Here is a 24974-nt window from a genome sequence, read left to right on the forward strand (position 1 = left end):
CAGGCATTATGGGAGCAGGTCTGAGTGAACCCACATTTAAGCTTTCTTTGAGGTGGGAAGTCAGGCGCATGCACGAGAGCAGGAGCAGGGAATGACGGTCCCCGTGGGGAAGGTCCGGAGTGTGGAGGCCGCTGTGACTGCTGTTGGAGAGCCCCAATGGATAGAAGAGATGAAACAAGAGCTGAAGAACATTAGGGGCGAGTTGGCCGAATTGAAGAGAGGAACCGAGGTCACGTCTGGGCGGCCTAGTTTCAATCCCGGGCCCTGGGGGCCTCGCAATGCCCGGAGTGGACGGCCCTCACAGCCCCAGTGCTATGAGTGCGGGGAGCTGGGCCACTTCGTACAAGAGTGTCCGCAGCATGGGAGACGCCCATCCCGGCCACCATTAAACTAGACGGCTCCGGGCTGGGGGGATGCCACTTGGAGCTAGAAGCCACAACATGGGGTGGTGGAAGTCCCGGTCGCAAGGTGTCCAGTGGTATGGGCAGAAGTCAAGGGCCGTGCCGTACGGTGCCTAGTGGACACGGGGTCACAAGTAACGACCATGCCTACAACTTATTTTCGGCAGCAATTCCCTGAGGCAGTGAGACCCCAGTGGGGACCCATGATAAAACTGGTAGCCGCCAATTACCTTGTCCCTGTCGCCGGGGTGGTTTGGGTGCAGATGACGCTGTGTGGCATGGGGAAACCAATGACAAACATCCAGTTATTCTAGGCATGAACATCCTGCAGGAGTTCGGCAATTTACTCCTCAATGACCCCACGCAAGAAACTCTGAACCAGTGGGGTTCCCGCATGCCCCAAGGGCCGGTCTTCCAGCAGTTGGTGTGGGAGGTGCTAGTTCTCCAGGACTGCCAGGAGGGCGAGGCACTGGGCAAAGTCATTGCGCCAGCGACTCCCCCGCTCATACTGCCCCCCGGGCAGACAGTGGTGGCCCTGCCCATCCGGGCCCCGGTGCCTTTGGAGGGAGTGGAGATGCAGGTGGAACGATGCTACTTGGAAAGCCTGCCTCCTAGCATACTGGTGGCCCGCTCCCTGGCCACTGTGCGGAGAGGGACCATCCTGGTGCGCTGCATCAACCTAGAAGACCAAGACATCGTCTTAAGGCTCAGGGTCGAGATGGTCAAGCTGGTGAGGCTGTTGGAAGAGGTGCTGCCAGCCCCTACGGTCCAATTGAAGGTGCAATCCGATGACCCTTGGGCAGTGACTATTCGAGCTCTGCAGACTGTCGAGTCCTCGACTCAGGAAAAGGGCCGAAACATCTTGGAAAGAATGCGGGCTGAACGCTCAGGCCTGGCTCCCGCCCAACTTCTCCAAGTAGAAACACTACTAGGACAGTATCACGGGGTATTCGCTAGTCATGAGGATGATTTTGGATGCACCACAGCAATCACGCATGGAATTCCCACAGCAAGAACGGCCCCCATACAGGAACAATACAGACAAATACCTCCACAACTATACCAGGAGGTAAAAACTCTACTGGCCCAAACGCTGTGGAATGGGGTCATACGAGAGAGCCAGAGCCCCTGGGCGGCTCCCATTGTGTTGGTCCACAGAAAGGATGGCACCCGGCAGTTCCACGTGGATTATAGAAAGCTGAATGCCTGTACCATGAAAGACTCGTACCCATTGCCTCGCATAGAGGAATCCCTGTCTGCCTTGGGGAAGGCGAAGTACTTTTCAACTTTAGATCTGGCCAGCGGGTATTGGCAGGTGCCGCTGTCGGAAGAAGACAGGGCTAAGACGACATTCATCCTGCCTATGGGGCTGTTCGAGTTCAATCGAATGCCGTTCGGGCTGGCCAATGCCCTGGGGACCTTTCAGCGGCTGATGGAGCGGTGTCTGGGGGATCTCAACTTCGAGGCCACGTTGATATATCTGGACGACATAATCATCTATGCCGCCACATTTGAGGACCACCTGCAGCGGTTGGGGCAGGTGCTCGGCCGGCTGCAGAAGTATGGGTTGAAGGTGAAGCCCCAGAAATGCCACCTGTTTCGCACACAGATTGAATAACTGGGGCATGTCATCTCTGCTGAGGGTGTTAGACCGTCCCTGGAAAAGGTTGCTGTCATCCAGGGATGGCCTACCCCTGAAACGATAAAAGACGTGTGGGCCTTCCTGGGGGCTGGCCGGATACTACCGTCGTTTCATAAAAAATTTTGCAAGCCGGGCCCGAGCCCTACAGGACCTGCTAAAGGGGGCTCTAGCCAAGGCGAATGGACGGAAAATCCAGTGGCAACAACCGCATGAAGAAGCCTTCCAAGACCTTAAGGCTGCGCTCTCAGGTGCCCCGATGTTAACTTATGCGGATTTCTCGCAACCGTTCATACTACACACCGACAGGAGCCTCCACGGGCTAGGGGCTATGTTGTCACAAGTTCAGGACGGCCAGGAGAGAGTGATCGCTTATGGTAGCCGATCACTTCATGACTCCAACTGAAACCCTGACAATTACAGCTCCTTTAAGCTTGAGCTCCTTGCGGTAGTGTGGGCCATGACGGACCGGTTCGCAGAGTACCTGGCGGGCTGTGAAGTGGTGGTATGGACCGACAACAACCCGCTGGCCCACTTGGAAAATGCCAAATTGGGGGCTCTTGAGCAGCGATGGGTGGCCAGGATGGCCAAGTTCAACTACAAGATCATCTATAAAAGAGGAGCAGAAAATGTGCACACGGATGCCCTCTCCAGGATCCAGCACACAACGCCAGGGAAAAGTCGAGACGGCGAATTGGAGGGAGAAGAGACACCGTACACCCTCACCACCGCCATGCTCACGGCTGCCATGCAAGATGAACCCCCAAGGAGTATGCTGGAGAAATCACGTGACAGATGGATCCAACAGCTGCAAGAAGATGAAGAAATTGGGCTCCCACGCCGATGGGTGACAACCGGCAGAGTACCCACCAACGCTCAGAGACAGACTTCGTCTCAGGATATGTTGCTGATGCCAATGGGAGAAACTAGTCATCAAGAAAGGACTGTTGTATCGTAAGGTGGTATCATGGGTGACGTCTGCAACAACTTGGTAGGCAGTCGTGCCCATAGCCCAATTCAGTGTACTGGCACGGGAAGCCCATGAAAAGGGGTCTCACTTCGGAGTCCAGAAGACCTTGCAATGGTTGCAGCAGATAGTTTACCATCCGCGCTTGCACGCTGCTGTGGAAGAAACTTGCCAAGCCTGCCGCCTATGCGAGCTAGCTAAACCACCCGCACAATGGGCCCCGATGCAGACGATAGTGACATCAGCACACCTCAAGCTCTTGACAGTGGACTATGTGACCATTGGCCCTGAGTACCAGGGGTATGAACATTGTCTCGTCATGGTGGATCACTTCACCAAATTTGCCGTGGTAACCCCTACCTGAGATCAAACTGCAGAGTCAGCCGCCTATGCAATCTGCAAGAACTTTATCCAAGTGTACGGCTGCCCTCAACGGATACATTCAGATCAGGAAGCATGTTTCCTGGGAAAAGTCATGGAGGAGCTACATTGACTCTATGGTATCAATAAATCTCGGACCACACCATACCACCCACAGGGAAACGGGGCCTGCAAACGATTTAATCGGACACTAATTCAAATGTTGCGTACCCTGGAGAGTGACCGGAAGGCCCGCTGGCCTGAGTATGTCCCTGATCTAGTGTGGGTCTATAACAACCGGATGCACCGAGTTACCGGCTACACCCCCTACTCACTGCTATTCGGGCGAGAAGGCAAAGGGATCACGGAGGTAGAACTAAACCCGGAGGAACCCCAACCCTGGTCCGGGGTGTCATCATGGGTCCGAAACCACCGACACCAGTTACAGACCCTTCACCGCATCGTCCAGACAAAACTCCAGGACTCTACCTCCCCCCACCGACTTCCAGACTGGGGATCGAGGACTCGTACTAGACCAGCACCACCAGAACAAGCTAGAACCACGGTGGGAAGAAAGTCCTTGCCGAGTATTGCGCCGAATAAGCCACGATAGGCCTGTGTATGAGATACGACCTGAAAAGGACGGGACACTTCCCACTCGTACTGTGCACCGTAATATGTTGCGGCCCTGTAAATCCAACTATCCCGTGCGACCCGAACCCACTCCTCAGGCCACCGAACCACTGCCCACGGTCTGGGACCTAGATGACAAAGAAGATATCCCAGCGGTACAAGCGGGCCATCCAAGGAACAATATCTCAGCAAGTCACGCCAGCCCACCAGGATCGGCCAGTCCACCACCGGCCACCACCCCAGAAAGCTCCACCACAGTCAAACCAAGACACTCCGAGCGGTCAACAGCTGGCAAACCCCCCGAATGCTACGAACAAGATCAGTTCGTATGGCAACAAGAACTTTTATCTCAAAAGGCCAACCCGAGCCCACCAAGACCCTCGCCCGAGGACTGGTGAGCATACAGGATGGGGGAGTGTAGGAGGAGAGGCCTCTGCCAAGTACCCGGGCCGGAACCAAGGGGACCATCTTCTAGGTTCCTGGGGGATTTGTTTCCAGGGAGCAGAGTTAGGGGATGGACCGCTAAGACTGACAGGGCAGATGGGGGTGGAGTCCAGATAAAAGGGGCAGAGAGGTCCAGACTGAGTGAGTCAGCAGAACGGGAGAGAAGGAGGAATCATAGAATCGTAGAGTTGGAAGGGACCTCCTGGGCCATCTGGTCCAACCCCCTGCTCAAAGCAGGATTCGCTAAATCATCCCAGTCAGATGTCTGTCCAGCCTCTGTTTGAAGACTTCCATTGAAGGAGAACTCACCACTTCTCGTGGCAGCCTGTTCCACTCATTGATCACTCTAACTGTCAAAAAGTTTTTTCTAATATCTAATCTGTGTCTTTTCCCATTCAGTTTCATCCCATTGCTTCTAGTCTTTCCTTGTGCAAATGAGAATAAAGTTGATCCTTCTACAATGTGACAGCCCTTTAGATATTTGTAGACAGCTATTAAGTCTCCTCTCAGTCTTCTCTTTTGCAAACTAAACATTCCCAAATCCTGCAACCTTTCCTCATAAGACAGGGTTTGCAGACCGGTCACCATTCTGGTCGCTCTTTTCTGAACTTGCTCCAGTTTGTTGATGTCTTTTTTAAAATGTGGTGCCCAAAACTGGACACAATATTCCAGATGAGGTCTGACCAAAGAGGAGTAGAGGGAAATAATGACTTCACGTGATCTAGACTGTATGCTTCTGTTAATACATCCTAGAATTGCATTTGCCTTTTTTGCTGCTGCATCACACTGTTGACTCATATTCAGTCTGTGATCTATTAGTATACCCAAGTCTTTTTCACATGTGCTGTCACTTAGCCCTATTCCTCCCATTCTATATATGCTTTTTTCATTTTTATTGCCCAGATGTAGTACTTTGCATTTCTCCCTGTTAAAAACCATTCTGTTAGTTGCTGCCCACTTCTCCAGTTTATTTAAATCTTTTTGAATCCTCTCTCTCTCTTCTCTAGTATTAGCTATCCCTCCTAGCTTTGTGTCATCAGCAAATTTAATCAGTTTGCCCTCAATTCCTTCATCTAAATCGTTGATAAAGATGTTGAACAATACAGGGCCCAGGACAGAGCCCTGTGGTACCCCACTTGAGACATTCTTCCAACTGGATGTGCAGCCATTTACGACCACTCTTTGGGTCCGATCACTAAGCCAGTTATGAATCCACCTAACAGTTGCCTTGTCCATTCCATACTTAGTCATTTTTTCAATAAGGATTGTATGAGAGACTTTGTCAAATGCTTTGCTGAAGTCAAGATATACTATATCTACAGCATTTCCTTGATCCACCCAATCAGTGATACCATCATAGAAGGAAATTAAGTTAGTCTGACATGACTTATTAGTTAGAAACCCATGCTGACTCTGTTTAATCACTTCATTCTTATCCAGGTATTGACATACATGTTGTTTAATAATTTGTTCAAAGATCTTTCCTGGTATAGAAGTCAGACTCACCGGCTTATAGTTGCCTGGGTCCACCTTCTTCCCCTTTTTGAAGATAGGAACAACATTTGCTCTTCTCCAGTCTTCTGGCACTTCTCCTGTTCTCCAAGAATTTTCAAAGATTATGGAGAGGGGTTCAAAAATTTCTTCTGCTATCTCCTTCAGTACTCTGGGGTGTAATTCATCTGGACCTGGAGACTTGAATTCATTTAGGTTAGCTAAGTGTTTCCTCACTATCTTTCTGTTTATAGATATCCTGGATTCTTCTATTCCCTTAATAGGACAGTGAATAACAGTTGATGTTGCATTTCCTTTCTGAGAGAAAACAGATGCAAAATAGGAATTTAAAAGTTCAGCCTTCTCAACATCCTGTCTTACCATTTCATCATTTTCATCCTGTAAAAATCCTATAGCATCTTTGACTTTTCTTTTACTTTTGACATATCCCCAAAATCCTTTATTATTGCTTTTGACATCTCTTGCAAGCCTCAGTTCATTTTCAGCTTTAGCTAATCTGATTTGTGCCCTGCAGGTTCTGCAGGCAGCATTATATTCTTCTTTAGATATGCCTCCCTCTTTCCATTTTATAAACATTTTTTTCTTCCTTTTTAGCATGTGCTTAAGTTCTGTGTTCATCCATCCTGGTTTCCTTAAATGCTTCCTATTCTTCCCTCTTTTCGGAATTGTTAACAACTGTGCTTTGAGAATTTCATTTTTCAAGATTTCCCATCCTTCCTGGACATTTTTGTCTTTAAGGATATCCAGCCATTGGATCCCTCCAATTCTCTTTCTGAATCCCTTAAAATCTGCCTTTCTGAAATCTAACCTTGACGTCTGAGTCTTCACAGGTCTTCCACCTCTAGTAATCCAAAATTCTAAAATAGCATGGTCGCTACCTCCTAGGGTCCCAGCCACTTTTACCTCCTCAACCATTTCCTCCCTGTTTATAAGGATTAGATCCAAGGTAGCAGTTCCCCTTGTTTTCTCCCTTACCTTTTGGAAGATAAAGTTGTCAGCAAGAGAGGATAAGAATTTCCTTGACCTGTTAGTTTTGCCTGAGAGAGATTCCCAACAAATGTCTGGATAGTTGAAATCTCCCATGACAACTATGTCATATTTTTTGGAGAACTTGGCCATCTGATGCATAAAGAGTTCATCTATATCTTCGGCTTGCACAGGCGGCCTGTAGTAAATGCCTACAATGGTGTCCTTTCCATTGTTCTGTCCTTGTATTCTTACCCAAACAGTTTCCACAGAACTCCCAGTCTCTGAAGCTTCAATCTCTGTGCAGATATACGCGTTTCGAACATACAATGCGACACCCCCTCCTCGTTTATCAAGTCTGTTTCTTGCAAATAAGTTGTATCCTTCTAGTCTTGTATTCCAATCATGTGTATTGTCCCACCAAGTTTCAGTGATTCCAATTACATCATATTTCTGTTCCTGTGTTAGTAGTTCCAATTCTCCTTGTTTGTTGCCCATGCTTTGTGCATTAGTATAGAAACATTTTAGTTTGTGATTGGTTTCTCTTTCTCCAATATTTTTATTAATTAGATTCTTTCGTCTTTGTTCTTCCTTTCCACTTCTAGTAGCAGAGTTCTCAATAGCATTTGTCAGGTGTATGGCTTTTTCTGGTCTTTTGCTTCCCTTCCCATGTTGTTCTACTTTAAAGCTCTCCTTACAAGTGTAGCAAGGCGACTTCCAAATACATGCTTTCCAGTCTTCTTAAGGTGCACCCCATCTCTAGCAAGTAGTCCATCGTATAAGTAGTTCACTCCGTGATCCAGAAATCCAAATCGTTGCTGACGGCACCATCGACGTAGCCAGTTGTTCACCTGCAGAATCTTATTCCACCTCCTTGTTCCATGGCCATCCACTGGGAGGATGGAAGAGAAGACCACCTGCGCTCCCAGTTCTTTCACTTTCTTGCCTAAGTCTTCAAAGTCTCTGCAGATGGTTTCCAGGTCGTTTCTTGCGGTGTCATTTGTCCCCACATGTAGTAGCAGGAATGGGTAGTCATCTGTAGGTCTGAAGAGTCCTGATATCCTGTCAGACACATCTTTAATTTTTGCACCTGGAAGACAGCACATTTCTCTTGTAGTTATATCCGGTCTGCAGATAGCGGCCTCTGTTCCTCTCAGCAGGGAATCCCCCATGACCACCACTCTCCGTTTCTTCTTCACAACATTTTTCTTTCTCCATCCAGGAGGACTCTGAGGGCATACAAGGTTGCTGTTTGTTGGCAAAGTCTTATCCTGATGTATTTCTTCATCGTTTTCCTGCGTGAGAGCCTGGTACTGGTTCCTGAGCAGTATGGGTGCTGACTGCCTCCTGATCCTCCTGCTTCTCTGGGTCACATGTCTCCATTCCTCTGTTTCTTCAGGTGCACTTCGAATTTCTTCTCTTTCTGTAACATGAAGAGATAATTGTGCTCTGTCCAAGAACTCTTCACCTTCCTTAATGATCTTCAACGTAGCTAACCTCTCTTCGAGATTTTGCAACTTTTCCTCCAACAGGGACACAAGCTTGCATTTGTGGCATGTGAAGTTTGGCTTTTCCACTGGTAAATCTGTGAACATGTAGCAAGAAATGCAGCTCACCAAATGGCTCCTGGCCTCTTCCATCTTGAGATTTCTTAAAAACGATGAAAGAGGAGACTTGGTGAGGGTCAGAGAGCGAGAGCCATGAGCTGCAACCAGAGAGGAGGACAGCGACAGGAGGGAGACCCTCGGTGGACCGCAGGGAGATGGCGCCGAGCCTACCAGAAAAAGGAGACTGCTGCCTCACTCCAGCTCGCGGCTGCGGCCTTCTCGCCACTTATCACCGCCGCTGCCAGCCCCTGTCAGGGAGTTGCGACCTCCACTCTCACACTCCCAGGCAGTATTCCGCTGCCTCCCCTGGGGGACTTCCCACCAAAGAACTCACCGCGGGCCTGTTGTGACCCTGCTTTTCCTGGGCGTCAGAACGCCTGAAGACTACGCCAGATCCTCAGTGGCTGGGCCCAGTGGCTGCCACACCGACACACCGTTGAACAGGATACCGAGGGACGTCAGAACGGATAAGTGACGCATAGTAACTAAGGACCTGTAGTCGGCCATTCCGCAGCCCTATAGTGACCGGTCTTTGCCGGAGTAGTTGTGTTCTCTAAATTCTTGTTTTATGTGTATTTTCTCCCTGTGAAGACAACTACTTTTATTCTGTTTGGTTACTTAAAATAGCCGTAACGGCATTCATCTATAAAAGTTACTATTTAAAGTTTCATCTGTCTCGCGACTTGTCACTGCATCCTGCGTACCTGCTATTACCACAAGGTTCTGCAGTGGCGGTGTGTATTAAGAGGTTCTGCAGCAGCTGAGGTGTGTATTATGCGGTTCTGCAGTAGCTGAGGTGTGTATTATGAGGTTCTGCAGTAGCTGAGGTGTGTATTATGAGGTTCTGCAGTAGTTGAGGTGTCTCATATAAGATTCTGCAACAGCTGAGGTATTTGATATGAGGTTCTGCAGCAGCTGTGGTATCTAATATGAAGTACTGTGCAGCTGAGGTTTCTGAATTTAGGTTCTGCAGCTTAAAAAAATTGTCTTCTTTGTGTCCTAAGAAACTGGGTCAAAATGAATAGGGAGGGGGCACCAAACATTAGTTTTGCACAGTGCACCATTCAGGCTAAGACCGGCCTTGCTGCCAGCCGCACCCTTAGTGGGCTGCCACCACACCCTGCCCTGTGGTTATCACTGGGTATGTGTAGGCAGTCAGAGCCCTGCCCTGTGGTTATCACTGGGTATGTGTAGGCAGTCAGAGCCCTGCCTTGTTACCTAGGAGACGCGTCCTACTACTCCACGTGTTCCAGTTACTGCAGGGAACTGAGGAGCGATCACACTGCATGGAGAGTACCAGCAGCAGCCACTGAGCCCGGGGGCTGCACAACATGGAGGAAGCACCGAGTCACTCTCAGCACATCACAGCAAAGCAGAGGTCCTCCAGGCTGTCAGCTGAGAGGAGCAAGAACCCAAAGAAGAAGGACAAACTCCACACTAAACCTAGCAAGAAGAGAGGCCGTGTCTCCAGCACTCCATCCACTGCTGACGAGGGGGGTGAGGTGCTGTTACTTATCAGCAGCCTGCTGCTTCTCTCATTATCCTGGGATTATACTATAGCATTATATAGTGACCAGCCTGATGCGTCTCTGTCATTATCCTTGGATTATACTATAGGATTATATAGGTGCCAGCCTGCTGCTTCTCTGTCATTATCCTGGGATTATACTGTAGGATTATATAGGGACCAGCCTGCTGCTTCTGTCATTATCCTGGGATTATACTATAGAATTATATAGGGGCCAGCCAGCTGCTTCTCTGTCATTATCCTGGGATTATACTATAGGATTATATAGTGACCAGCCTGATGCGTCCCTGTCATTATCCTTGGATTATACTATAAGATTATATAGGAGCCACCCTGATGCGTCTCTGTCATTATCCTTGGATTATACTATAGGATTATATAGGCGCCAGCCTGCTGCTTCTGTCATTATCCTGGGATTATACTATAGAATTATATAGGGGCCAGCCAGCTGCTTCTCTGTCATTATCCTGGGATTATACTATAGAATTATATAGGGGCCAGCCTGCTGCTTCTCTGTCATTATCCTGGGATTATACTATAGGATTATATAGTGACCAGCCTGATGCGTCTCTGTCATTATCCTTGGATTATACTATAGGATTATATAGGCGCCAGCCTGCTGCTTCTCTGTCATTATCCTGGGATTATACTGTAGGATTATATAGGGACCAGCCTGCTGCTTCTGTCATTATCCTGGGATTATACTATAGAATTATATAGGGGCCAGCCAGCTGCTTCTCTGTCATTATCCTGGGATTATACTATAGGATTATATAGTGACCAGCCTGATGCGTCTCTGTCATTATCCTTGGATTATACTATAGGATTATATAGGAGCCACCCTGATGCGTCTCTGTCATTATCCTTGGATTATACTATAGGATTATATAGGCGCCAGCCTGCTGCTTCTCTGTCATTATCCTGGGATTATACTGTAGGATTATATAGGGACCAGCCTGCTGCTTCTCTGTCATTATCCTGGGATTTTACAATAGGATTATATAGGGACCAGCCTGATGCGTCTCTGTCATTATCCTGGGATTATACTATAGGATTATATAGGGACCAGCCTGCTGCTTCTCTGTCATTATCCTGGGATTATACTATAGGATTATATAGTGACCAGCCTGATGCGTCTCTGTCATTATCCTTGGATTATACTATAGGATTATATAGGCGCCAGCCTGCTGCTTTTCTGTCCTTATCCTGGGATTATACTGTAGGATTATATAGGGACCAGCCTGCTGCTTCTGTCATTATCCTGGGATTTTACAATAGGATTATATAGGGACCAGCCTGATGCGTCTCTGTCATTATCCTGGGATTATACTATAGGATTATATAGGCACCAGCCTGCTGCTTCTCTGTCATTATCCTGGGATTATACTATAGGATTATATAGTGACCAGCCTGATGCGTCTCTGTCATTATCCTTGGATTATACTATAGGATTATATAGGCGCCAGCCTGCTGCTTCTCTGTCATTATCCTGGGATTATACTGTAGGATTATATAGGGACCAGCCTGCTGCTTCTCTCACTATCCTGGGATTATACTATAGGATTATTTAGGGGCCAGCCTGCTGCTTCTCTGTCATTATCCTAGGATTTTACTATAGGATTATATAGGGACCAGCCTGATGCGTCTCTGTCATTATCCTGGGATTATACTATAGGATTATATAGGGGCCAGCCTGCTGCTTCTCTGTCATTATCCTGGGATTATACTACAGGATTATATAGGGACCAGCCTGCTGCTTCTCTCATTATCCTGGGATTATACTATAGGACTATATAGGGGCCACCCTGCTGCTTCTCTGTCATTATCCTGGGATTATACTATAGGATTATATAGGGACCAGCCTGCTGCTTCTGTCATTATCCTGGGGCTATATTATAGGATTATATAGGGACCAGCCTGATGCGTCTCTGTCATTATCCTGGGATTATACCATAGGATTATATAGGGACCAGCCTGATGCGTCTCTGTCATTATCCTGGGATTATACTATAGGATTTTATAGGGGCCAGCCTGCTGCTTCTCTGTCATTATCCTGGGATTATACTATAGGATTATATAGGAGCCACCCTGCTGCTTCTCTGTCATTATCCTGGGATTATACTATAGGATTATATAGGGACCAGCCTGCTGCTTCTCTTTCATTATCCTGGTATTATATTATGGGATTATAAAGGGACCAGTCTGCTGCTTCTCTCATTATCCTGGGATTATACTATAAGGGTACGTGCACACGCTGCGGATTGCAGTGCGGATTTGGCAGTGCAGATTTTGTAAAATCCGCAGGTAAATCTGCAGGTCAAAAGACCTGCGGTTTTACCTGCGGATTGCTCTGCGGTTTTGCCCTGCGGTTTTTCATCTCCTCAGTGGAGGAGATGGCAAACCGCAGCAGAATCCGCAGAAAGAAATGACATGTCAATTCTTTCTGTGGTTTCAGAACCGCAGAAAAACCTCGCGGAAAAATCCGCACCGTCTGCACTGCGGCTTTTAATTCCCATAGGGAATAATGGTACTGTACACCGCAGCAAAAACTCCTGCGGATCCGCAGTGGGCAAATCCGCTGCGGAACCGGAGCAGAATCCGCAGCGTGTGCACACACCCTTAGATTATATAGGGACCGGCCCTGCTGCTTCGCTCATTACCTTGGGATTATACTGTAGGATTTTGTAAGGTAATTTTTGGAATGTGGGGATAAAAAATGAACATTTAACTTTTTTTCACAAAATGTAACTTTTGACCCTATTTTTTTTTTACTTTCACTAGGGTTACAGGAAAATATGGATACCAAATTTGTTGTACAATGTCTCCTGTGTACGCTGATACCCCATATGTGGAAGAAAACCACTGTTTGGGCACACAGCAGGGCTCGGAAGGGAAGGAGCGCTATTTGACTTTTTGAATGCAAAATTGGCTGGAACATTTAGCGGACGCCATGTCGCGTTTGAAGAGCCCCTGATGTGCCTAAACAGTGAAAATCCCCCACAAGTGACACCATTTTGGAAACTAGACCTCTCAGGGAACTGATCTAGATGTGTGGTGAGCACATTGAACCCTCAGGTGCTTCACAGAAGATTATAACATTGAGCCATGAAAATAAAAAAAATCACATTTTCCCCATAAAAATGATTTTTAGCCTCAAATTTTGCATTTTCATAAGGATAACAGGAGATATTGCACCATATAATTTGTTGTGCAATGTCTTCTGAGTACGCCAAAACCCCGTATGTAGGAGAAAATTACTGTTTGGGCGCACTGCAGGGCTTGGAAGGGAAAGAGCGCCATTTGACTCTTTGAATGTTAAATTTGCTGGAATCATTAGGAGAAGCCATGTCCCATTTGGAGAGCCCTTGATTTTCCTAAACAATGGAACTCCCCTATAAATGACGCCATTTTGGAGACTAGACCCCTCAAGGAATGTATTTAGATGTGTGGTGAGCACCTTAAACCCCCATGTGCTTCACAGAAGTTTATAAAGTTGAGCCATGAAAATAAAAAAATCTCATTTTCTCCACAAAAATGTTATTTTAGCCCCAAATATTGCATTTTCATAAGGGTAACAGGATTAATTGCACCATACAAATTGTTATGCAATTTCTCTTGACTATGCCAATACCCCATATGTAGGGGAACACTACTTTTGAGGCACAGTTCAAAGCTCAGAAGCGAAGAGGCGCCATATTGGAGTTCAGATTTTGCTGAAATGGTTTGAGGGTGCCATGTCAAATTTGCAGAGTCCCTGAGGTGCCAGAACAACAGAAACCCCTTATACAAGAACTCATTTTACAAACTACACTTCCGAATTAATTTATCTAAGGGTGTAGTGATCATATTAACACCCCATGTGCCTCACACAATTTTATACCATTGAGCAGCAAAGAAAGAATAAATTACATTTTTATTACTAAAATGTTGTTTTAGCACCAAGTTTTTAATTTTTCTAAAGGCTAATAGGATTTTTTTTTTCAACAAACTGATGTGCAATATTTTCCTCAGTGCGCCAATACCCTACATGTAATCGGGAAATATTTATCAGGCACAGTGCAAAGTTGAGAAGGGAAGGAGCGCCTTACTATAGTGCAGATTTTACTGTTATGGTTTGTGGGTGCAATGACCCATTGGGAGAACCCCTGAGTTGCCAGAACCGCAGAACCTACCCTTTAGTGACCCCATTTTATAAACTACTCCTCTCAATGAATTCATCTAGGGGTGCAGTGATTGTATTGACACCACAGGTGTGTCACAGAATTTTATACTATTGGGCAGTGAAGAAAAAGTAACTACGGTACATTATTACCACCAAAATTTTGTTTTAGCCCCAGATTTTACATTTCCATACAAGAAGTGGGTAAAAATGGCACTATAATTTGTCCCACAATTTCTACTCAATGTGGCAATACCCACATGTGGCTGTACAGTACTGCTTAGGCCTCTTTCACACATCTATTTGGCTCCACAGTCAAAATCCGCCGTTTTGCAAAAAAAAACGGATCCGCCATTTTTCTTGGCAGATCCGTTTTTTTCCCATTGACTTGAATTATCGGCGGATCTTGATGGATGGTCATCCGTTGGATCCGTTTTTTTATGGATCCGCAAAAATTTTTTCTGTTGGCTGGTAAATTCTCTCTCTCTCGCTCTCTCACACGTTGCTTTCAAAACGGTTGTGTATGTGCGGAGAGACTCGGGAGGGACGGAGCACTATTTGTTTCCTGGGGCGCAGATTTTCCTGTAACAGTTTGCGGACTTCATATCCAGAGCCTCTAATTGCTAGAAGTGTAGAATCATCCCCCTCAAGTGACCCCATTTTGGAAATTATAACCCTTTGGGAATTTATCTACAGATGTAGTGACGATTTTGACTCCATGGGTGTTTTCCAGAAACAAGCAGCAATGAATGTTGCCAAGTGAAAATTGCAAACTACCGTTGTAGTGACCAGTACATTGTAGTGACCAGTTCGTTATGTCCAGCTCATGCTTCTGGAGACATGCACCCGTAAGTTAGGCGGGCTCTCATCGCTTCAGCGATGCCAAACAGGTGGACGCTATATGAGGCTTAGGTAAACTGTGGGGCTCAGAAGGCAGGGGGCTTTTGGATTTGGGAGCGCAGAATTTGCTGAATTTCTTTTGAGGGGCGAGGAGCCATTTTGCTTTTCCAGAGCCTTTGTACTACCAGTAACGTGGGCTCTTGTTTTGTGGATTGAGTTGAACATTTTACATAACGTTTGGGATCACATTTATCCGGCTCTCTACGCTGAGCACTTACTCGGGTTTCAATCTAAATCTCCGACTGACGTGATTCAGATGAAACCCCCTAGGGATCCATTCACTATAATGAGGTAGCAGAGTTACGCTGGACTCTGGCCTCTGTTCAGGGTTGTCCTTCTTTTCAGAAGTGCAGGAAAACTGGGACCACAGCGCTTTCGGGTTTCAGCTGTCAGAATCAGCTGGCACTGGTCAGCAATTGTGTGCGCATAACCTGTGTGTGCACAAAATTGCCGGGCATATCCATACAGTCCAGGTCAATAAGGCCCAGTTCACATGCACGTATGGATACGTCTCAGGTGGGAAAGTGGTTAGAAAAATATGATGTAACATGTTAGGCAGTTGATGAGAGACTTTTCCAATCTCAGAAGTTTATTTTTTTCATGCTGTTTCAAAAATCAGTCGAACAGGTTAGTTGGGTGGCAATATACCATTGGTGCAACCTGGGCAGCCACATGTGTCCAAAAGGTAAGGGGGTCCGCTTCTACCTCCAAGGCAGATGAAATTGAACATTATGATGAGCTATTGGACTGAAAAGGGCCTATAAACTGTCCCTACCTAGGAGCCCATTTCTATTGGTGTTTGCTCTAGACGTCAGTAATGTTCGTTTGGTGGGGCTCTAAAGTCGCTGTCAGTCAAACGATCATTTTCCCGACAGTTATCTCACCCAACTATTCCATACAGAGAAGCATTCACTCTGCCTAGCGCTCCTGTGTTCTCTATGAGAGAGGTGCTGTCAGATAAGGAGTCCAAAATCTGACATGCTGGATCCCAATCTCCCTTGACATCACCTGTCAGGGAAGAATCGGGGGTTTCCTGTACACCATAAGACTATGGGGCCTTAACCCTGGATGGCCGTGTCACCTTCTTTGTCTACTCCTTCATAGCAGCATCTCAACAGAACAGATGCTCTATGTTTGGTTCTGCACCTATTCTCCATTATTATGGAGAATCTGACAGGTCCATGTATTGCATGGTTGACTTATTTATTTAGGCTGTGTGCCCACGTAAGCGTTCTGCACTTTTTGTGCATATTGATGCGTTTTTTTCTGTGAAAAAACGCATCGCGGTAAAAAACGCAGCATGCTCATTAATTTTGCAGAAAAGTCCACGTTTTTAGCTATTTTCTATGAGACTGGGGACACGCGGAAAAAAATGCATAAAAAACGCGCAAAAAACGAGCGGGAAAAAAAACGTGCGTTTTATGGGAAGGAGTCCAGTTTTCATGCAGAAATTTTCTGCATATGTGGGCACATAGCCTTAATTGAGATTTGTATAATACCTAATTTCCCTAGTTGGTGAGGAAAGTGATAGCACATTTATGTAGACAAGACAATCGTCAAACGAACGCTTATTCCCAATTATTAGCCTATGTTCTATTGTCGGTGAGCAGAACACTTATTTCTCTAGTGAACGCGAAAATTATGGGTTTTTTTTGTTTCTGCAATATCCCAAAAATGCTGTAACAAGCAATCAAAACGTCACATCTATCCCAAAATATTATCAATAAAAATGCCTCTCTCTGCAAAAACTAAGCTGCTAAGCTGTCGTACAGCTCTATCAACCGAACAATGAAAACGTTACGGCTCTCAGAAAATGGTGACACAACCCAAAAAAATTGGGCAAATTGAATTTTTTTTACCGCTAAAATAATAATAAAAAAAAAAAACTGGACATGTTTGGTATCACCGTAAACATACTCATGAGCATTGTCATATTGCGAAGTCATTTTACCACAAAATGTACACCTTAAAAACAATTCCCTAAAAACAATATCAGTATTGCGTTTTTATCACAGTTTCTCCTCACTTGAAATTTTTTTTCCTGTTTTCCAGAACACTTTGTGGTAAATTGAAAGGTGTCCATCAAAACTACATCTCGTACCGCAAAAAACAAGCCCTCATATGTCTGTGTAGACAGAAAAATAAGAGTTATGGCTCTGGGAAGAAGTAAAGGAAAATGGAAATTGGTCATGTCATGAAAGGGTTATTGGGATGGGAGGGGAGAAGCAGAGTGCTGGCGCTCTGATTACACATTGGGTCATAGCTAAAAAAAAAAAAACCTTCATTAACTAATCATTTTGAAAATGTTCTGATTTTGTTTTCAGCCCTGAGCTGCTTTTCTCAAAGCACTGTGGTTTTGACATTCACAGCGTTGGTCATGGTTTCCAATAGTGGCAGTGTGATAGGGGGCCGGGCTTGGGGGGGTGGACCGCTGCTTACCAGACAAGACGGAGACAGATTCCACTTGTAAAAGTTCCGGATTTTATTCGTCGTCCTCCTGACGACCTCTACCACGCACCGCAGCTTCTTTACAGCACTCTATCTCCAGGCCCGGGTACCTGCACCTTTGCTCCAGTCGGAGTAACGTCCCTCGCGGATCTTGCACTGGGGCTGTCCTAGACCAATCTACCGCCAGCGCTTCACCAGCCCGAGGTCGTCGCCCAAACGGTACCCCCGGGGCCTCGTCTATCCTGCGAACCGTCGGGTCAGGGCCACCCCCTGATTGTCCCTTCTCGGTCAGTCCCCTGTTCGAGCTCTTCCCCTGTCTCCGGTCTTCTGTCCTGAGTCTTCCTTTCCTGAGCTCCTCCCGGGACTAGCCTCTCTGGAACCCCAATCAGTTCTATTTATCCCCTCTCTCACTGGGGAATTCCCCTCCTGGGTCCCTATCTCCCCGCCCCCCATGACTAAGCGTTTCTTGGGCCGTAAGCTGATGTTCAGTCCTCAACTACTCTCCCTTGCCATCTTGTGGTCATTTCTCGGTACTGCACCCTCCTATCTCCCTTTCCCAGCTGTCACCCTTCTATCCTGTCAATCTCCGTCACTAGTGCACAAACCGTCCCCTCCTACTACCAGTCACGTCTGTCCGTCAAGTCACCTTCCCCACAGCAGCGTGGGGTAGACAGTCGGGTGAGACGCTGTAATAATGCCTGTAATTAGCCATTAGCACAGTGTCAGTGAACTGAATGGACAAGCACAGTTTGTGGTGTCGCCCACCAGTGCCTGCCCACTCACTTCTATGGTCTGGAGCCAGAAGAATAGATCAGGGTAGCAGAGAAGGCTATTCATTTATATGTAATACAGGATATAAAATATTTAATCTGAAGACTCACAAAAGATCTGTAAAGTAGTTCACAGAGCATTGAACGTAATGAGCGGCTGATCACATGAATGGCTAGGTCCGTTCCTGGTACAGCTTTTTGTAGAGCAGATTAGTCTACGTGATAAAAACCCTTTGATACCTTTTAAAGCCAGTAATAGGTATTGTTAGATACACAAAATTATCTAATGTTTATGGGCAACATAAATCTAACCTGAAACTTTAAGATCTCTTTTTGTTTGTTCTAGAAATATGAGAACATTAGGAGATCACGCTTCTATTTCTCTGGTCATATGAAAGAGAAGCCATTAGAGATAGTTGGTTATTAAATTACAACTATAGAAATTGTGTACTGTATTTGTAAAGCTAATATTTATAAAGATTATGAGGCAATGAGAGACTTTCCAAATGTAACATAAGTAATCTCTTAATAGCTGATGGTGGTACAGTTTGGCACTTTACCTAGTTTATTAGGCTTTGTTACATGTCTCTTCAAAGAGGAAGAGGACTTGAACCCTAGTGTCACCTATAGTTCAAATTCTCTTCCTCTCTGAAGAGACTATTTTTTTATTTAACTTCCCAGAGGAGCATTGCATGGCTTATAAGTCTCCTTACACTGGCTTGGTTCTCTATACCAGGAGAGATGTTGCCCCTTAGGCTCTGTCAGAGGCCGCTCATCCAGACAAATGAGACCACTTACTTTGCACTGAGGAGGCATTAGCTCTGCTGTCTGTTAGTTCTGATCTCAGTGCAGGGCTGTGTGTGGTTATGAGACCAAAGTGTCAGTCATTACACGTCCCACACTGGTAATGCCCACTTTTATTTAAAGTAATCTCTGGAGGCAGATTCTCAGGGAGATTTTTGTCCAGCTGATAGATCTCAGCAGATCATTTACATATAAGAAAAATGTGAATTTAAACATTAGATCTCCGATATCAAGGTTTTATTTTATTCAGCTTTCTATGACATGTGTGCCCACATATAGGCAGCTTAGGATGGTTGATCCTACTGACAGATTCTCTTTAACCATGAATATCCCAAATGATAATGAAAATCTACTTTACTTAAAAAAAATAAATAATACATTTACCTGAGTAAGATTATATAGTAGCTTATGTATTCTGTCTCAGATATTCTTGTGTACATAGCCGGGACATTGCAACTTGAACACAAATTTCATGGATTAAGAAGTATTCCACTGAAGACGGGCTGATATTTACTTTGCCAATGAGTATCAAACGGATAAATCAATGGCTTGTTGGGACAATCTCTTAGCAGTGACAAGCTTAGGTAGATGGATCGCTTTTAGCTATCGCATAGTCTCCTGTACAAGATCATTAATTCCTTTACAATTGCTATTCACAATGGTCAGGTACAAAGAGGTGCAGCTCATAATTTGGCAACTCTTTCCTTGCATACAATAAACAAGCTAGAACAGTCCGACTAGGAGGTTTATGTATTAATTTAACAGTAATTCTCATATCTGACACAGAATCAGTAAATGGTGTAAATTGAAGTTTCTTGTTTTGATACTAAAGCTACTTTAACTCATAACTAGGATTGTCACAAAGTGTTCAGCATTATGACAGCTTGTTGTTTTGTGGGCTTTAAAATGAAACAGATTGTGAAGGATTAGTAAAATATAGCTGTATTCTTTCAAAAATAGGTTATGTGCAGTATAGCTGCTATGCGCTATTGAAATAAATATGGCTGAGCTAAAGTACCAAACACAACCTGTGGACAGAAGTGGTTCTGTCTTTATAATCCCGAATGACTGCTTTAACGACTTAATGGAAATCTGTGACCAGGTATTTGCCCTATAATCTGAAAGCAGCGCTCACAAGTGTGGCATCCTGTTGTAACTTCTGGGGGTTCTGGGTTCAGAAGGTCACAACGATTAATTGCTCGTAGGTCCTCCTTGGAGCCCGTGTGACTTTTACCTTGAATTTGAGTGGATTTGCTGTCATCCATGCTGAAGGGGTTAAGGTCCGTTTCACTTCCGGCTGTGAAGTTTTAGCTTTAGAACTCAGCTGCGGCACCACGCAACCACCCCCTTCAACTATATAAGCCCACTCCTAGCTTCATCCCTTGCCTGTTATAGATCTTTTGTATTGACCACTTTGAAGGAACCAATCTCTGGATAAGCTGAGGTGTTTGTTCCTGTTGCAGCAGTGAAGTTTCCCGTTGGAGAATCTGAGGAGTGCTTTTTATTGTGTCTTTTCCCACCTGTTTGTCTTATATTCCTCATGTTGTCCTATTGTAGTAGGGGGACTACTGTCTCACTGGCCTACGCATTAATCAGGGTGAGTTCAGGGCCAGTGATGGCTTAGGCACGTGATCGCAAACAGGGGAATAGGACCCGTCTAGAGACGTTAAGTGCAGAGATCTGACTTGTGTATATGTTAGAAGGTGACCACTCTTCCCTTTCCCTATCACCAGGGCTTTCCTAGTACATCTTCCTTGGTGTTCCCTTCGTGTTGCCAGGAAGCTGGGAGTCCTATTTCTTCCAACATGACATTATAACTTGCCATTTTTGTAAGGGTCTGTCTGAAAGGTTAAAAGATGGACTGGTGTTGTATGAAACTTCTGAGTCATTAGAGGCCCACTATGGCTCTTGCCATATGATTTTATAGCCTCTTCAGAGATAGACATGTGATGACTCCGCCTCCAGTCGTACTTCCTAATGCTAAATATTTTCCTGTTTGCTCTGATGAACTGATGCAGTAATGGCGGTCCTCTCCATAGTATGGTTCTCTTGCGGTTCCCCACAAGATATGGGGTGTTCCTTTTGTTGTTGAAAGATGTCATTTTATTGAGGTCTCTCCTTCTGTAACTAAGCACAAGAAACTGTCAGAAAACTTCTGACCCCAGGTTAAGTGGAAGATTACATCCTGGGCGTATATACAGCTCTGGCAAAAATTAAGAGATCACTGCACAGTTTTATAAAAAGTCTGACAGCCATTCCATTCCAGTGTCAGTTGAATTCCAACCAGAGGACACCTCATTCTACTAGTGTGGTTCTGATTAGGTGATCACCTGAACCAAATCTTATTTAACGAAGGAAAGTATCCCAAAAAAAAACCTGCTGTGGTGTTCACAATCCTCTTGCAATAGGACAAGCTGGATGGCAAAACAAGTGTTCGTAATATCCCAAAAGTAATAGGAATAAAAAAATAACTTTTAAGCATGCCAAAGGAGTTGAAAAGAAAAGTCTTGAGTAGAGTTGAGCGATACCGTCCGATACTTCAAAGTATCGGATCGGAATGGATCGGCCGATCTTAAAAAAAAGTATCGGTATCGCCGATTCCGATACCGGAAGTCCCATTCAAGTCTATGGGACTTCCGGTATCGGAATAAGAAAAACCCTGTTTTTCCCTTGTACAGCCTCTCTGGGGTCTGTACGGGCCTTTCGGGGGGCTGTGCCGGCCTGCCAGGGGGTCTGTGCAGGCTTCGGTGGTCTGTGCCGGCCTGCCGGGGGGCTGTGCCGGCCTGCCGGGGGGGCTGTGCAGGCTCCGGTGGGCTGTGCCGGCCTGCCGGGGGGCTGTGCCGGCCTGCCGGGGGGGCTGTGCAGGCTCCGGTGGGCTGTGCCGGCCTGCCGGGGGGCTGTGCAGGCTCCGGTGGGCTGTGCCGGCCTGCCGGGGGGCTGTGCCGGCCTGCCGGTGGTCTGTGCAGGCTCCGGTGGGCTGTGCCGGCCTGCCAGGGGGCTGTGCCGGCCTGCCGGGGGGCTGTGCAGGCTTCGGGGGTCTGTGCAGGCATCGTCCGATGGGACTACAAGTCCCATCGGGCGATGCCTGCTACCATGACAGTGATTGACACATTAGCCAATGATGGGACAGTAGTAGTCCCATCATCCGGCTAATGTGTTGAATGTAAAAAAAAAAAAAAAATTACATGCTACATACATGCTACATTCATACTACATACATGCTACATTCATACTACATATATACTACATGCAACATACATACTACATATATACTACATGCATGCAACATGCATACTACATATATACTACATGCATGCAACATGCATACTACATATATACTACATGCTACATACATACTACATATATGCTACATATATACTACATGCATGCTACATACATACTGCATGCTACATACATACTACATATATACTACATGCATGCTACATACACATACTACATATATACTACATACATACTACATGCATGCTACATGCTACATACATACCACATACATACTACATACATACTACATGCTACATACATACTACATATATACTACATGCATGCTACATACATACTACATGCTACATATATACTACATGCTACATACATACTACATGCATGCTACATACATACTACATACATACTACATGCATGCTACATACATACTACATGCTACATACATACTACATATATACTACATGCATGCTACATACATACTACATGCTACATATATACTACATGCTACATACATACTACATGCATGCTACATACATACTACATACATACTACATGCATGCTACATACATACTACATGCTACATACATACCACATACATACTACATATATACTACATGCATGCTACATACATACTGCATGCTACATGCATGCTACATACATACTACATACATACTACATGCTACATACATACCACATATATACTACATACATACTACATACAATACATTCATACAATACATACATAGACATACAGTACATATAACATAGAGTAACATACTTACCAATACTTGTCACATTGTTCCCCGAAGCCATTGTCTTTTAAAGGAATAAATATTAACATAACAAACCACAAAAATACTCACCCACGATCCGAAGCAGTCCACGAGTGTGTCCCACGACGATCTTGGGTAGAGAACTGCAGCATCAGCTGATGCCGCCGTTCTCTACGGGCTGCAGGAATCCAATGACGGAAGGTAGGTATCCTTCCGCACTGTATTCCTCCGCCACTTAAAAAAAAAAAAGTCCCTAGTCTCACTTTATGCCATTGCTGTGTGGGAATTTCCCACGCAGCAATGGCATAAAGTGAGACTAGGGACTTTTTTTTTTTAAGTGGCGGAGGAATATAGTGCGGAAGGATACCTACCTTCCGTCATTGGATTCCTGCAGCCCGTAGAGAACGGCGGCATCAGCTGATGCTGCAGTTCTCTACCCAAGATCGTCGTGGGACACACTCGTGGACTGCTTCGGATCGTGGGTGAGTATTTTTGTGGTTTGTTATGTTAATATTTATTCCTTTAAAAGACAATGGCTTCGGGGAACAATGTGACAAGTATTGGTAAGTATGTTACTCTATGTTATATGTACTGTATGTCTATGTATGTATTGTATGAATGTATTGTATGTAGTATGTATGTAGTATATATGTGGTATGTATGTAGCATGTAGTATGTATGTAGTATGTATGTAGCATGCATGTAGCATGCAGTATGTATGTAGCATGCATGTAGTATATATGTAGTATGTATGTGGTATGTATGTAGCATGTAGTATGTATGTAGCATGCATGTAGTATATATGTAGTATGTAGCATGCATGTAGTATGTATGTAGTATGTATGTAGTATGTATGTGGTATGTATGTAGCATGTAGTATGTATGTAGCATGCATGTAGTATATGTGTTATGTTTGTAGCATGCATGTAGTATGTATGTAGTATGCATGTAGTATGTATGTAGTATATATGTGGTATGTATGTAGTATGTATGTAGCATGCAGTATGTATGTAGCATGCATGTAGTATATATGTAGTATGTATGTAGTATGTATGTAGCATGCATGTAGTATGTATGTAGCATGCATGTAGTATGTATGTAGTATGTATGTAGTATATATGTAGTATGTATGTAGCATGTAGTATGTATGTAGTATGTATGTAGCATGTAGTATATATGTAGTATGTATGTAGTATGTATGTAGCATGTATGTAGTATGTATGTAGCATGTAGTATGTATGTAGCATGCATGTAGTATATATGTTATGCATGTAGCATGCATGTAGTATGTATGTAGTATATATGTGGTATGTATGTAGTATGTATGTAGCATGCAGTATGTATGTAGCATGCATGTAGTATATATGTAGTATGTATGTAGTATGTATGTAGCATGCATGTAGTATGTATGTAGCATGCATGTAGTATGTATGTAGCATGCATGTAGTATGTATGTAGTATATATGTGGTATGTATGTAGTATGTATGTAGCATGCAGTATGTATGTAGCATGCATGTAGTATATATGTAGTATGTATGTAGCATGTAGTATGTATGTAGCATGCATGTAGTATGTATGTAGTATGTATGTAGTATTTTTTTTTTTTTTAACATTTAACACATTAGCCGGATGATGGGACTACTACTGTCCCATTATTGGCTAATGTGTCAATCACTGTCATGGTAGCAGGCATCGCCAGATGGGACTTATAGTCCCATCGGACGATGCTTGCACAGACCCCCGGACATCAGCACAGCCCCCCGGCAGGCCGGCACAGCCCCCCGGCAGGCCGGTACAGACCCCCACAGGGTGCACAGACCAC

General features: G+C 45.1%; 1 protein-coding gene across 1 annotated transcript in view; it reads left to right on the forward strand.

Annotated features, from left to right (window-relative positions):
• The first annotated feature begins 9601 nt into the window (after positions 1-9601).
• LIAT1 (ligand of ATE1) overlaps positions 9602-24974 on the forward strand; it is a 55057-nt gene continuing 39684 nt past the window's right edge. The window contains exon 1 of the mRNA XM_073574497.1: positions 9602-10026. Within this exon, the coding sequence (XP_073430598.1) occupies positions 9861-10026 (166 nt within the window). The 5' untranslated portion in view covers positions 9602-9860. The remainder of the gene's footprint in view (positions 10027-24974) is intronic.

Source organism: Dendrobates tinctorius, unplaced genomic scaffold (genome assembly GCF_039654945.1).
Source record: "Dendrobates tinctorius isolate UK_male_01 unplaced genomic scaffold, ASM3965494v1 ptg000007l, whole genome shotgun sequence".
NCBI classification, from domain to species: Eukaryota; Metazoa; Chordata; class Amphibia; order Anura; family Dendrobatidae; genus Dendrobates; species Dendrobates tinctorius.